At 39.7% G+C, this 12,426-nt stretch overlaps 1 protein-coding gene across 1 annotated transcript in view; it reads right to left on the bottom strand.

The window, feature by feature from the left end:
• The window catches only part of tmx3a (thioredoxin related transmembrane protein 3a), a 37,432-nt gene extending 28,009 nt beyond the window's left edge, over positions 1–9,423 (bottom strand). Inside the window, exons 1-6 of the mRNA XM_064943454.1 lie at positions 9,302–9,423; positions 9,039–9,102; positions 8,685–8,727; positions 8,286–8,409; positions 396–441; positions 199–279 (exon numbers count right to left, since the gene is read on the bottom strand). Coding sequence (XP_064799526.1) covers positions 199–279; positions 396–441; positions 8,286–8,409; positions 8,685–8,727; positions 9,039–9,102; positions 9,302–9,335 — 392 coding nt within the window. The 5' untranslated portion in view covers positions 9,336–9,423. The remainder of the gene's footprint in view (positions 1–198; positions 280–395; positions 442–8,285; positions 8,410–8,684; positions 8,728–9,038; positions 9,103–9,301) is intronic.
• Positions 9,424–12,426: the final 3,003 nt, after the last annotated feature.

The following is a 12,426-nucleotide window of genomic DNA, read 5'->3' as shown; positions in this document are numbered from 1 at the left end:
AGTCTGGCCCTTACTGGTCATGCATACTCTGTTAAAGCCCCACGCCTTCATTTGAAAAACAATAAAGCAGCCAGCCACTTGGTTTGCCATAAAGTTGAGGAGAAATGTCACCAAATATCACAAAGTGGGCCTTTAGAAGTAAAATACAAGCTTTTTACAGACCATGAGCAACAACTAAAATGCCATCCTCAGTCTTACCCAGATACTCTGTCTGCAAACTCCATTATGCCATCCTTGGTTCTAGGGCCTCTGTAGTTGTATTTCAAGTCATCCTTCAACCTATCCAACAGAGAATGGTAAGTTAGAATAACAAGAGCTGGGTTATGTGTTCAGTAGGGCAAATCTCAGGTCCATGTACCAACAATGAAAATACAGCTAAAATGTTCACAACTCACAACTTTATAGCGGGATAGCCTCCAACTCGAAACTCTTTTGCAAAATCTGAAACACAAATGTAAATAACTTATTATGGCTGAGGGCAGTATTGAGTAGCTTGGATGAATAAGGTGCCCAGAGTAAACTGTCTGCTACTCAGACCCAGTTGCTAATATATGCATATTATTAGTATTAGATTTGGATAGAAAACACTCTGAAGTTTCTAAAACTGTTCGAAGCATGTCTGTGAGTATAACAGAACTCATATGAATAATTTTGCACGCCCAATTTTTCCGTTTTTGATTTGTTAAAAATGTTTGAAATATCCAATAAATGTCGTTCCACTTCATGATTGTGTCCCACTTGTTGTTGATTCTTCACAAAAAAATACAGTTTTATATCTTTATGTTTGAAGCCTGAAATGTGGCAAAAGGTCGCAAAGTTCAAGGGGGCCGAATACTTTCGCAAGGCACTATACAGCGCCTTATTTCAGACATACAGCGCCTTATTCCCCATTTTGTTGTGTTACAGCCTGAATTCAAAATGGAAAAAACATAATTGCTAGACAACCATTTTGATAATTGCTAGACAACCATTTTCAGGTTTCGCCATAGATTTTAAAGTAAATTTAAGTCACAGCTGTAACTTGATTACTTGGCTGTTTTGCCTGTGCTTAGCTCCATTACGTTTAATTTCTATCCTGGAAAAACAGTCCTTAACGATTACAAGCATACCCATAACATGATGTACTCAGTAATGTGTTGCATTGGATTTGCCCTAAACAGAACACATTATATTCAGGGCTAAAATGTAATTGCTTTGCCACATTTTTTACAGTATTACTTTAGTGCTTTTTATTCTATACAGGCTTCCTTCTTCTTCTATGTTAGTATTGTGGAGTAACTACAATGTTGTTGATCCGTCCTCAGTTTTCTCCTATCACAGCCAATAAACTCTCTAAATGTTTTAAAGTCACTATTGGCCTCATGATAAAATCATTCCTCTCTGGCAAATGAGTTAGGAAGGACGTCTGTATCTTTGTAGTGATTGGGTGTATTGCTACACCATCTAAAGTGTAATTAAGAACTTCACCATGCTCAAAGGGATATTTGATGTATGCTTCATTTTTTTTACAATCAACCAATAGGTGCCCATCTTTGCGAGTCATTGGAAAACCTTCCACAACAAAATGTGGAAAATATGTCTGAAAACTTTCTGAAGGAACTATATCTGTTTTACTGTTTAGAAATGTAAAAGACTTGATGTATCTAGCCACCCCCCCCCCCCCCATTTGAATCTGTTATAGGTATTTGGACATATTTACTTATTTTATTTATTTATTTCACCTTTATTTAACCAGGTAGACTAGTTGAGAACAAGTTCTCATTTACAACTGAGACCTGGACAAGATCAAGATAAGCAGTGTGATACAAACAACAACACAGAGTTACACATAGAATAAACAAACATACAGTCAACAGTCACAATAGAAAAAGTCTATATACAGTGTGTGCAAATGCGGTATGGCAGTGAATAGGCCATAGTGGCAAAATAATTACAATATAGCAATTAAACACTGGAGTGATAGATATGCAGAAGACAAATGTGCAAGTAGAGATTCTGGGGTGCAAAGGAGCAAAAAATAATAATAACAGAATGGGGATGAGGTAGTTGGATGGGCTATTTACAGATGAGCTATGTACAGGTGCAGTGATCTGTGAGCTGCTCTGACAGCTGGTGCATAAAGTTAGTGAGGGAGTCTCCAGCTTCAGTGATTTTTATTTTATTTGTTCCAGTCATTGGCAGCAGAGAACTGGAAGGAAAGGTGGCCAAAGGGGAATTGGCTTTGGGGGTGACAAGTGAAATATACCTGCTGGAGCGTGTGCTACGGGTGGGTGCTGCTATGGTGACCAGTGAGCTGAGATAAGGTGGAGCTTTACCTAGCAAAGACTTATAGATGACCGAGAGCCAGTGGGTTTGGCGACAAATATGAAGCGAGGGCCAGCCAACGAGAGCATACAGGTTGCAGTGGTGGGTAGTATATGGGGCTTTGGTGATAAAATGGATGGCACTGTGATAGACTGCATCCAATTTGCTGAGTAGCATATTGGAGGCTATTTTGTAAATTACATCGCTGAAGTCAAGGATCAGCAGGATAGTCAGTTTTACGAGGGTATGTTTGGCAGCATGAGTGAAGGATGCTTTGCTGCGAAATAGGAAGCCAATTCTAGATTTAATTTTGGATTGGAGATGCTTAATGTGAGTCTGGAAGGAGAGTTTACAGCCTATCCAGACACCTAGGTATTTGTAATTGTCCACATATTCTAAGTCAGAACTGTCCAGAGTAGTGATGCTGGACGGGTGGGCAGGTGCGGGAAGCAATCGGTTGAAGAGCATGCATTTAGTTTTACTTGCATTTAAGACCAGTTGGAGGCCATGGAAGGAGAGTTGTATGGCATTGAAGCTTGTCTGGAGGTTAGTTAACACAGTGTCCAAAGAAGGGCCCGAAGTATACAGAATGGTGTCGTCTGTGTAGAGGTGTATCAGAGAATCACCATCAGCAAGAGCAACATCATCCATGTATACAGAGAAAAGAGTCAGCCCGAGGATTGAATCCTGTGGCACCCCCATAAAGACTGTCACAGGTCCGGATAACAGGCCCTCAGATTTGACACACTGAACTCTATCTGAGAAGTTGTTGGTGAACCAGGCGAGGCAGTCATTTGAGAAACCAAGGCTGTTGAGTCTGGCGATAAGAATGTGGTGATTGACAGAGTTGAAAGCCTTGGCCAGGTCAATGAATACAGCTGCACAGTATTGTCTCTTATCGATGGCAGTTATGATGTCATTTAGGACCTTGAGTGTGGCTGAGGTGCACCCATGACCAGCTCGGAAACCAGATTGTATAGCGGAAAAGGTATGGTGGGATTCGAAATGGTCGGTGATCTGTTAACTTGGCTTTCAAAGACCTTAGAAAGGCAGGGTAGGATAGATATAGGTCTGTAGCAGAGTGTCTACCCCTTTAAAGAGGGGGAAGACTGCGGCAGCTTTACAATCTTTGGGGATCTCAGACGATACAAAAGAGAGGTTGAAAGAGAGGTTGAACAGGCTAGTAATAGGGGTTGCAACAATTTCGGCTGATAATTTTATTTTGTCTAGCCCGGCTGATTTGTAGGGGTCCAGATTTTGCAGCTCTTTCAGAGCATCATCTATCTGGATTTGGGTGAAGGAGAAATGGGGGATGCTTGGGCAAGTTGCTGTGGGAGGTGCAAAACTGTTGACTGGGGTAGGCCAGCAGTAGAAAAATGCTTATTGAGATTCTCAATTATCGTGGATTTATCGGTGGTGACAGTGTTTCCTAGCCTCAGTGCAGTGGGCACCTGGGAGAAGATGCTCTTATTCTCTATGGACATTACAGTGTCCCAGAACTTTTTGGAGTTTGTGCTACAGGATGCACATTTCTGTTAGAAAAAGCTAGCCTTTGTTGTCCTAACTGCATGTGTATATTGGTTCCTAACTTCCCTGAAAAGCTGCATATCGCGGGGGCTATTCGATGCTAATGCAGAACGCCACAGGATGTTTTTGTGCTGGTCAAGGGCAGTCAGGTCTGGAATGAACCAAGGGCTATATCTGTTCCTGGTTCTACATTTTCTGAATGGGGCATGCTTATTTAAGATGGTGAGGAAAGCACTTTAAAGAATAACCAGGCATCCTCTACTGACGGAATGAGGTCAATATCCTTCCAGGATACCCAGGCCAGGTCAATTAGAAAGGCCTGCTCGTTGAAGTGTTTTAGGGACCGTTTGACAGTGATGAGGGGTGGGCGTTTGACCGCAGACCCATTACGGACGCAGGCAATGAGGCAGTGATTGCTAAGATTCTGGTTGAAGACAGCAGAGGTGTATTTGGAGGGCAGGTTGGTTAGGATGATATCTATGAGGGTGCCCGTGTTTACAGATTTGGGATTGTACCTGGTAGGTTCATTGACAATTTGTGTGAGATTGAGGGCATCAAGCTTAGATTGTAGGATGGCCGGGGTGTTAAGCATGTCCCAGTTTAGGTCACCTAACAGCACGAGCTCTGAAGATAGATGGGGGGCAATCAATTCACACATGGTGTCCAGGGCACATCTGGGGGCAGAAGGTTGTCTATAGCAAGCAGCAATGGTGAGAGACTTGTTTCTGGAAAGGTAGATTTTTTAGTAGAAGCTCAAATTGTTTGGGCACAGACCTGGATAGTATGACAGAACTCTGCAGGCTATCTCTACAGTAGATTGCAACTCTGCCCCCTTTGGCAGTTCTATCTTGTCAGAAAATGGTATAGTTAGGGATGGAAATGTATATATTATAGTCTATTGAAGTATTCAAAAGTGTAGTATTTGGTCCCATATTCCTAGCACGCAATGAATAGATAAAGCTTGTGACACTACAAACTTGGTGGATGCATTTGCAGTTTGGTGTTTCGGATTATGTTGGGCCCAATAAAAATGTATGGGAAAATCAAATCAAATGCTATTTGTCACATGCACCGAATACAACAGGGGTAGTACACCTTACTGTGAAGTGCTTACACACAAGGCCTCAATCAACAATGCAGTTCAAGAAATAGAGTTATGAAAATATATACTAAATAAACTAAAGTCATATTTTGAAATAAAAAGTAACAATAACGAGGCTACTGGTACCGAGTCAATGTACGGGAGTACAGGTTTGTCAAGGTAATTTGTACATGTACAGTACCAGTCAAAAGTTTGGACACACATACTCATTCAAGGGTTTTTCTTTATTTTACTATTTTCTACATTGTAGAATAATATATGAAGACATCAACACTATGAGAAAACACATGGAATCATGTAGTAACAAAAAAGCATTAAACAAATCAAAACATATTTATATTTGAGATTCTTCAAAGTAGCCAATCTTTGCCTTGATGACAGCTTTGCACACTCTTGGCATTCTCTCAACCAGCTTCATGAGGTAGTCACCTGGAATGCATTTCAATTAACTGTTGTGCCGTCTTAAAAGTTCATTTGTGGAATTTCTTTCCTTCTTAATGCGTTTGAGCCAATCAGTTGTGTTGTGACAAGGTAAGGGTGGTATACAGAAGATAGCCCTATTTGGTAAAAGACCAAGTCCATATTATGGCAAGAACAGCTCAAATAAGCAAAGAGAAACGACAGTTCATCATTACTTTAAGACATGAAGGTCAGCCAACCCGGAAAATTTCAATAACTTTGAATGTTTTGTTAAGTGCAGTCGCAAAAACCATCAAGCGCTATGATGAAACTGGCTCTCATGAGGACCGCCAGAGGAAAGGAAGACCCAGAGTTACCTCTGCTGCAGAGGATAAGTTCATTAGAGTTAGCAGCCTCAGAAATTGCAGCCCAAATATATGCTTCATAGAGTTCAAGTAACAGACACACCAGCATGGCTACCACAGCATTCTGCAGCGATACGCCATCCCATCTGCTTCGCGCTATAATTCATTTTTCAACAAGACAATGACCCAAAACACACCTCCATCCTGTGTAAGGGCTATTTGACCAAGAAGGAGAGGGATGGTGCTGCATCAGATGACCTGGCCTCCACAATCACGTTTGACAGTGATGAGGGGTGGTCATTTGACCGCAGACCCAATTGAGATGGTTTGGGATGAGTTGGACCGCAGAGGGAAGAAAACGCAGCCAACAAGTGCTCAGCATATGTGAGAACTCCTTCAAGACTGTTGGAAAAGCATTCCTGATGAAGCTGGTTGAGAGAATGCCAAGAATGTGCAAAGTTGTCATCTAGGCAAAGGGTGGCTACTTTGAAGAATATAAAATATATTTTGATTTGTTTAACACCTTAGTAAAAATAAATAAAAACCCTCTTCACGACTGTCTTGGTGTGTTTGGACCATGATAGTTTGTTGGTGTTGTGGGAACTATCGACCCGCTTCACTTCAGCTCCGTCATTGTTAATGGGGACCTGTTCAGCCCTCCTTTTCCTGTAGTCTACGATCAGGTCCTTTGTCTTGCTCACATTGAGGGAGAGGTTGTTGTCCTGGCACCACACTGCCAGGTCTCTGAACTCCTTCCTATAGGCGGTCTCATCGTTGTCTGTGATCAGGCCTACCACTGTTGTGTTGTCAGAAAAAATAAAGATGGTGTTGGACTCGTGCTTGGCCATGCATTTGTGTGTGAACAGGGAGTACAGGAGGGGACTAAGCACGCACCCCTGAGGGGCCCCAGGATTGAGGATCAGCATGGCAGATGTGATGTTGCCTACTCTTAGCACCTGGGGGCGACCCGTCAGGAAGTAAAGGATCCCGTTGCAGAGGGAGATGTTTCGTAAAATCATTAATTTTGTCAATTTGTGCGGTAAATAATGCAATTGACTTAAATGGTTAAATTCTCAGAACGGGGGGGAAGAAAAATGTCTTGCTGAAATGACATGGAAAGACTTCAAATGAATATTGAAAGGAGTGTATGTAAATATTAATGACCTATTCATCTTCATGAAGCCATTGTTATAGTAAAGTTATGGTTTTTTATGACTAAATATCTCAAACATTTGGACATAGTTCAGTACATATACAAGGTAAGATAAATCTAATGTAATGGCTGACAGGTTTAGGCCAACATGGTGGACAGAGAGATCATTCTTCAAGATATAATCCTGCTACTTAAAAAAATCTTCACAATGAGAGAGAGAGAGAGTAGCTAACCAGTTAACCTACTCCACTCCCTCATACAGGAGCAGATAATAGGGGATTTGAAGGTTTAACAAAGCCGAACAGCACTGAAAATGCTCACTACACTGTTAGCCCATCTGGTTTGCATGGCTTACCATCTGTTGCACAAAACACACTTACATACACACAAACATGCACACAGTTGGAAGGGCTTTTAAAGCTTCACTAAGCCTATTAGTGTGAACAGACTGACCTAATCCTGGCTTTGTGGGCCTAAATATGACAGGGCACTGTGACTGGTTGCCTTATTGCACAATTTGGTAAACCCTTCATCTATGATGAACATAAGAAAACTATTTCAGAGACCATTTATATAATGGATGGATCAAGTGGCGATAAGTGACAACGATATAGGATAGTGGTTATTAAGAGAATATTCGGTCAATAGCAGTTGACAAGTCTGCATTTCAGCATAGTTTTAACAACTACAAAATACATGCAAAATGTATTATACGGATTATTATATTATTACAAGATGTTTTTTAAATATGCAGATATTCTGTCACTATTGTATTTTGACCAACCAGCAGATGTCAGTGCTGCCTGAGAGTGATTTAAAACCTTCCTTGGTTTGGTTTTGGTTTGGGATGCATTTTGCTCCAGTAACTTTTCAGCAACTAAGAAACTATTTGGATCAATTCACACTTTCTATCCCAGTCCTTATGATCTAATCAGTAAAAGCAGGAGTACTTGTTGTAGTGTGATGAACTACAGTACCCATAATGCCCTGTATCAGATATCTAATTGTATCTTTAAAAAGATGTTCCTGAAGCTATGTCAATGGTGTCCTGTGTCCTTACCAATACATGGTGTCACAGTGGGATCCGAACAGAGAGACCGTACCAAAATATCTGTATTTTCTTAAAGCAGGCTCTGAGAAGGCATTAATTGAAGAAAACGAAATACTAATGGCTAATTAGGTGTTAGATATTCCTCTATTTTTCAACACAGTTTTCCTGTTTTATCCTCTTCCTCTTCTCCAGTATCTTTCTCATCAGTACAATACTTATTCCGCCAGGCAGTCAGTTTTGTATTCTGTTAGTCACCTTATATTGCTGTAATATTGTTTATTTTTTAAACTGTTTTTTAACTGTTTGTTTTACTGTTGTTCTGCCCTATGTCTTGTCTTTTTGTTCTGTCTTAACCTAATGTGCAAATCAGATAATTCGACTCACTGGTGTGGGCTGTGGCGTCGACCTTGCCCACGTTGACTGGAGACCCCATACTTTTCAGCTCAGCCCCGATTTCATACCACACTGGGTCCAGCTGCTTGCAATAGGTACACCAGGGAGCGTAGAACTGACACCAAACATGTGGGGCACAATCGCCACAATTTAAAAGGCATTTATATTTCTACTCTCAAATAAAACAATTTTCAACTAAAAAAAACATGACACACACAACATACATGATAAAACAACGCATCAAAGCTATGTGTGCACGCGTATTTCAATGTCATGCGTGCGTATTTTAATGTCCACTCTTGCATTCTCTTGATGTTGCCCTAAAGTATACAATGCTTTTTCACATATTATTAGGGGTTTTCTTGGGTATAAAATTGCATCCATACTTACTTGTATAAGCCATATCTCATCAGGCATTCGTGTGTCTTTAAACCTGCAAATTAGTAAGAGAAATCAACAACCATTGGTAAATCTATACAGTGAAAATGCATTTTATGATAAACTTTTCACAATCCTTTCTAGGTACGGGTATGGAGCCTTAACATTTTTAAGGACCATGGACAGAGGATGACCCGTGTGCCTTGTAAAGTGGTGTGGGTAACAGCAATCTACTTTCATATTTCGTTATTTGGCGGATTTTTTATTGTTATGGAATTCACAGACCAAAACGTATAGTCTGCCATTTCAGCATTATTATCAAAGCAATAACTAGCAACATCTTTCTAATTAATAGAAATAACTTACGTGTCATCGAGCTCTTCAACGAAGGCTGAAACCGTAGCTATACTCAACAAAAACGTCAAAGAAACTAGAGGCATACAGAGTAAATATTACAATAAGGACACAACTGACACAAACCAACTGGAACAAATTAAAACAGGCTATTATTGCTCGTTAAGAACATTAAGCAATTAACTGGACCATCATGATAAATTCGAGTAACCTACAAAATACACGGTCGCCTAATCAACATCGCAAGTTTGTATTGACATTAATTAGTAGCCTACCTGTACACAAGACGACAATCTTTTTATTTTCCATAATTTTCACGCAATGATTTATCCAATAAATAATCAATCAGCGATTTCACTAGTGAAGCACTGATCCGGTTCGGTTTCTCCGCTGCCGTTTGTCTGCTGCGCTTAGATTGTTGAGCAACAAGGCCACAAATCCTGGAACAGTCTGTCAAAATAAAAGCCCCCTTTAAAATGGAACGTTCTTGGATGGTCAACCTAGTCTCATAGCCTTTCGTATTGCTCTGTACATAAATCCGTTGTACTTCATTTTACTACGATATTAATGGTATTCATTTGTGTATGTCTATCACCCATATCGTATGATCTGTTACAAATCACAATTCATATTATATGTTACGAATTTGCATAATGTAGAATATGTTGTGAATTTTGTAAATGTACTATATATTACAGATTTGCAAAACGTATGATATGTTACGAATTCTAGCTAGGTGGCAGCTAGCTAATGTTAGCTAGGCTAGGTGTTAGGGGTTAAGGTTAGGTTTAGGAGTTAGGTTAAATAATTAGGATAGGGGAAATGTTGGCTAAAAGGGTTAAGGTTAGGCGACGGGTTAGCTAACATGCTAAGTAGTCGCAAAAGTAGTATGTAGTTGAAAAGGTGCTAATTAGCTAAAATAGTCTGTGATGTGATTCAACCTTGCAACTTTTGGTTGCTAAACATTCGCATCAAGTAACCATCTGTCTTATGTAACCATACCACCCTTTAACAGAACATACTAATTTGAGTATCTCAGGTGTACATTTATTAAGTTACGTCTAGTCTATGAGACCAGGCTGGAATGGGTGATCTCTCTCTCTCGGATGTAGGCCTGCTTGAAAGACCGTGTATTGGATTTGACATTGCATGGACTGCAATGTAATTTTTCGCTACACCTGTTAACATTTGTATTGGTGGGTTCGCAAATGTTAAAGCTTACAGAGTGGCTTTAAATTATTTCTAGGACTTTTAATAATATTACATAAGTGGCAGCAATAAACTAAGTGTTACACAATCTTGGCACCCTTCATTTGGATATGGAGATGTGTTAAATGGTTCATCAAAAACTTCATCCTACCTTGATTCAAACAGAGTAGTGAAAGAATACAAATAATGTGGTTCACTCTTTATTCAAAATGTCTAGTAATTTATTTGAAATATTTATCAGCAAACTATCATCAAAATAAAAATAGGCCTATAAATACATTGAGAAAAAAATTGCAAACAATAACAGAAATGTTAAAGAAATATCCATATAGAAAAACATTGTGTAGCAATCTAATAAAGAGATTATGACAATTTTCACAATACAATTACAGGGAATAATAGGAAAAGTAGGCTTTTAGCGTTTTTGTTTTTGTCGTTGCCTGTTTTGCATGTTATTTTGGCATTAATATGTGTCACATATCAGTTTGCAAACAATGTAAAAAATAAATAATTGTGTTAATAAAGCTGCATACAAACATGGTCTCTTTTTTTGCTTTCTTGAGTAAGGCAGCTCCAAAATGCAGGTGTTTCAGCCTAGCTCAGTGCTTTCTGTGGTGGTGGGGCAGCCAGCAGAAAATACGGAGCATAGGAGTTGGTCATGTTCTCTAGTTTCACAGTGATTGGCTCAGTGTTCTGTCACTCATGGGGACACTACACTCAAAATCTACGGGGAGAGCTCGGAAAGTCAAGCCATAGAGTTACATTAGAAGTGCCGATCCAAGAAGGATCAAGGTCATTGGCCACAGATAAAATGACGTCAAATCACATTATATCTACCGTAGCTTTGATTGGCATGATCATGTCAACATCATACTTTCAAAATCTTAGCTAGAAAGCTAGACAAGCAGTCATCATCATGAATGAAGTTGACAATCTACTGGCAAGTCCTTTTCTATCCTTGTCATATGAAGAGAAATTATAGACAAAATGTATCGGTGCTCATCGGCCATTGGACATAAACATTACACAACCAGTTGGAAATCCAAAATTAAAAAATGAGTGGTTTGGAAGGAAGTGGCTAACTGCAAGCGTTCCAAAGCAATCACTAGCCTGCTATTCAGTGGAGAGGATGTGTGGTCCAAGTCTGGGTTTAAGGGTCTCTTTTCCAAGCTTAAAAGGATAAACACTCAAATGCTAGCACCATGGGTCAGAAAATGTTGAATACATTGGCCATGCTGTCAATCCAGCATGACTTCTGCCGTGTTCAAAACAACTGGATACTCGGAACTGGGAAATCTCAGACTTCAGTGAGTTCAAGACAACTGGGGACTTGGAACAAAATGAGCTCTGACTAGGAAAATACGTTTTGAACGGTAATCCAAATCGGAATTCCAAGTCAGGAACTCAGGTCTCTTTCTAGAGCTCCGACCTGAAGATCACTGGCGTCATGACTCAACCTTGTTTTTTTGTTGTCTTGAAAGCACCATACATCCAGAGAATGCCAGACTTTGTTGACAAAGTTTGCTGACAAAATTTACCCACAAAAAGTATTGCAGCACCAACAAGGTGAGTCCAAAAATGTATTGTATGCTGCTGCATAGATTATGCAATATACCAGAGAGATATATATACAGTAGCTAAGAAAGTAATACTAAGTGTATGTTGTGTAGTAAGCTCTTAGTACACACTAGTCTCACACTAATAATTTGGTCTATACCCCTCCTAACTTAGCCTACGGTTCTGACTTGGTGGTGCACATGTAACCTATAGCCTGTTTTAGAGAAATATCATCATCGAATATTGTAAGGGCTTTCATTGTCTTCTTACATGCCCCATTATTTATCCTACGCTTCTGACTTGGTGTACAGGGAGAATACTGTCGCTGTACATTTCAAAATTAATGAACAAATAGTTATATTGACTACGTCCATCTTATTTCACTCATTAATGTCTTAATTGAAATTAAGGATTGCCTCTTATCCGCTTATCGTTCCCGTGTGCCATATTTTGTATATCTCAATTGTCAGTAGAAACCACATTTGTTTAAGCAAATCAGCCATATCAGCTATGTTTTTTAAACTTTTTGTAAATGAGGATGAATGAACTGTTTCGCTGCCAGACAATGCTCCTCTGATAGCCAGGTGTAGCTGTTGTAAGGATTCAATCCATGTTGCTGAAAAGAAACCTCTGA

Source organism: Oncorhynchus masou, chromosome 3 (genome assembly GCF_036934945.1).
Source record: "Oncorhynchus masou masou isolate Uvic2021 chromosome 3, UVic_Omas_1.1, whole genome shotgun sequence".
Classification (NCBI taxonomy): domain Eukaryota; kingdom Metazoa; phylum Chordata; class Actinopteri; order Salmoniformes; family Salmonidae; genus Oncorhynchus; species Oncorhynchus masou.
Note: the sequence above shows the minus strand (reverse complement) of the source record. Positions and strands in the feature narration are given on the sequence as shown.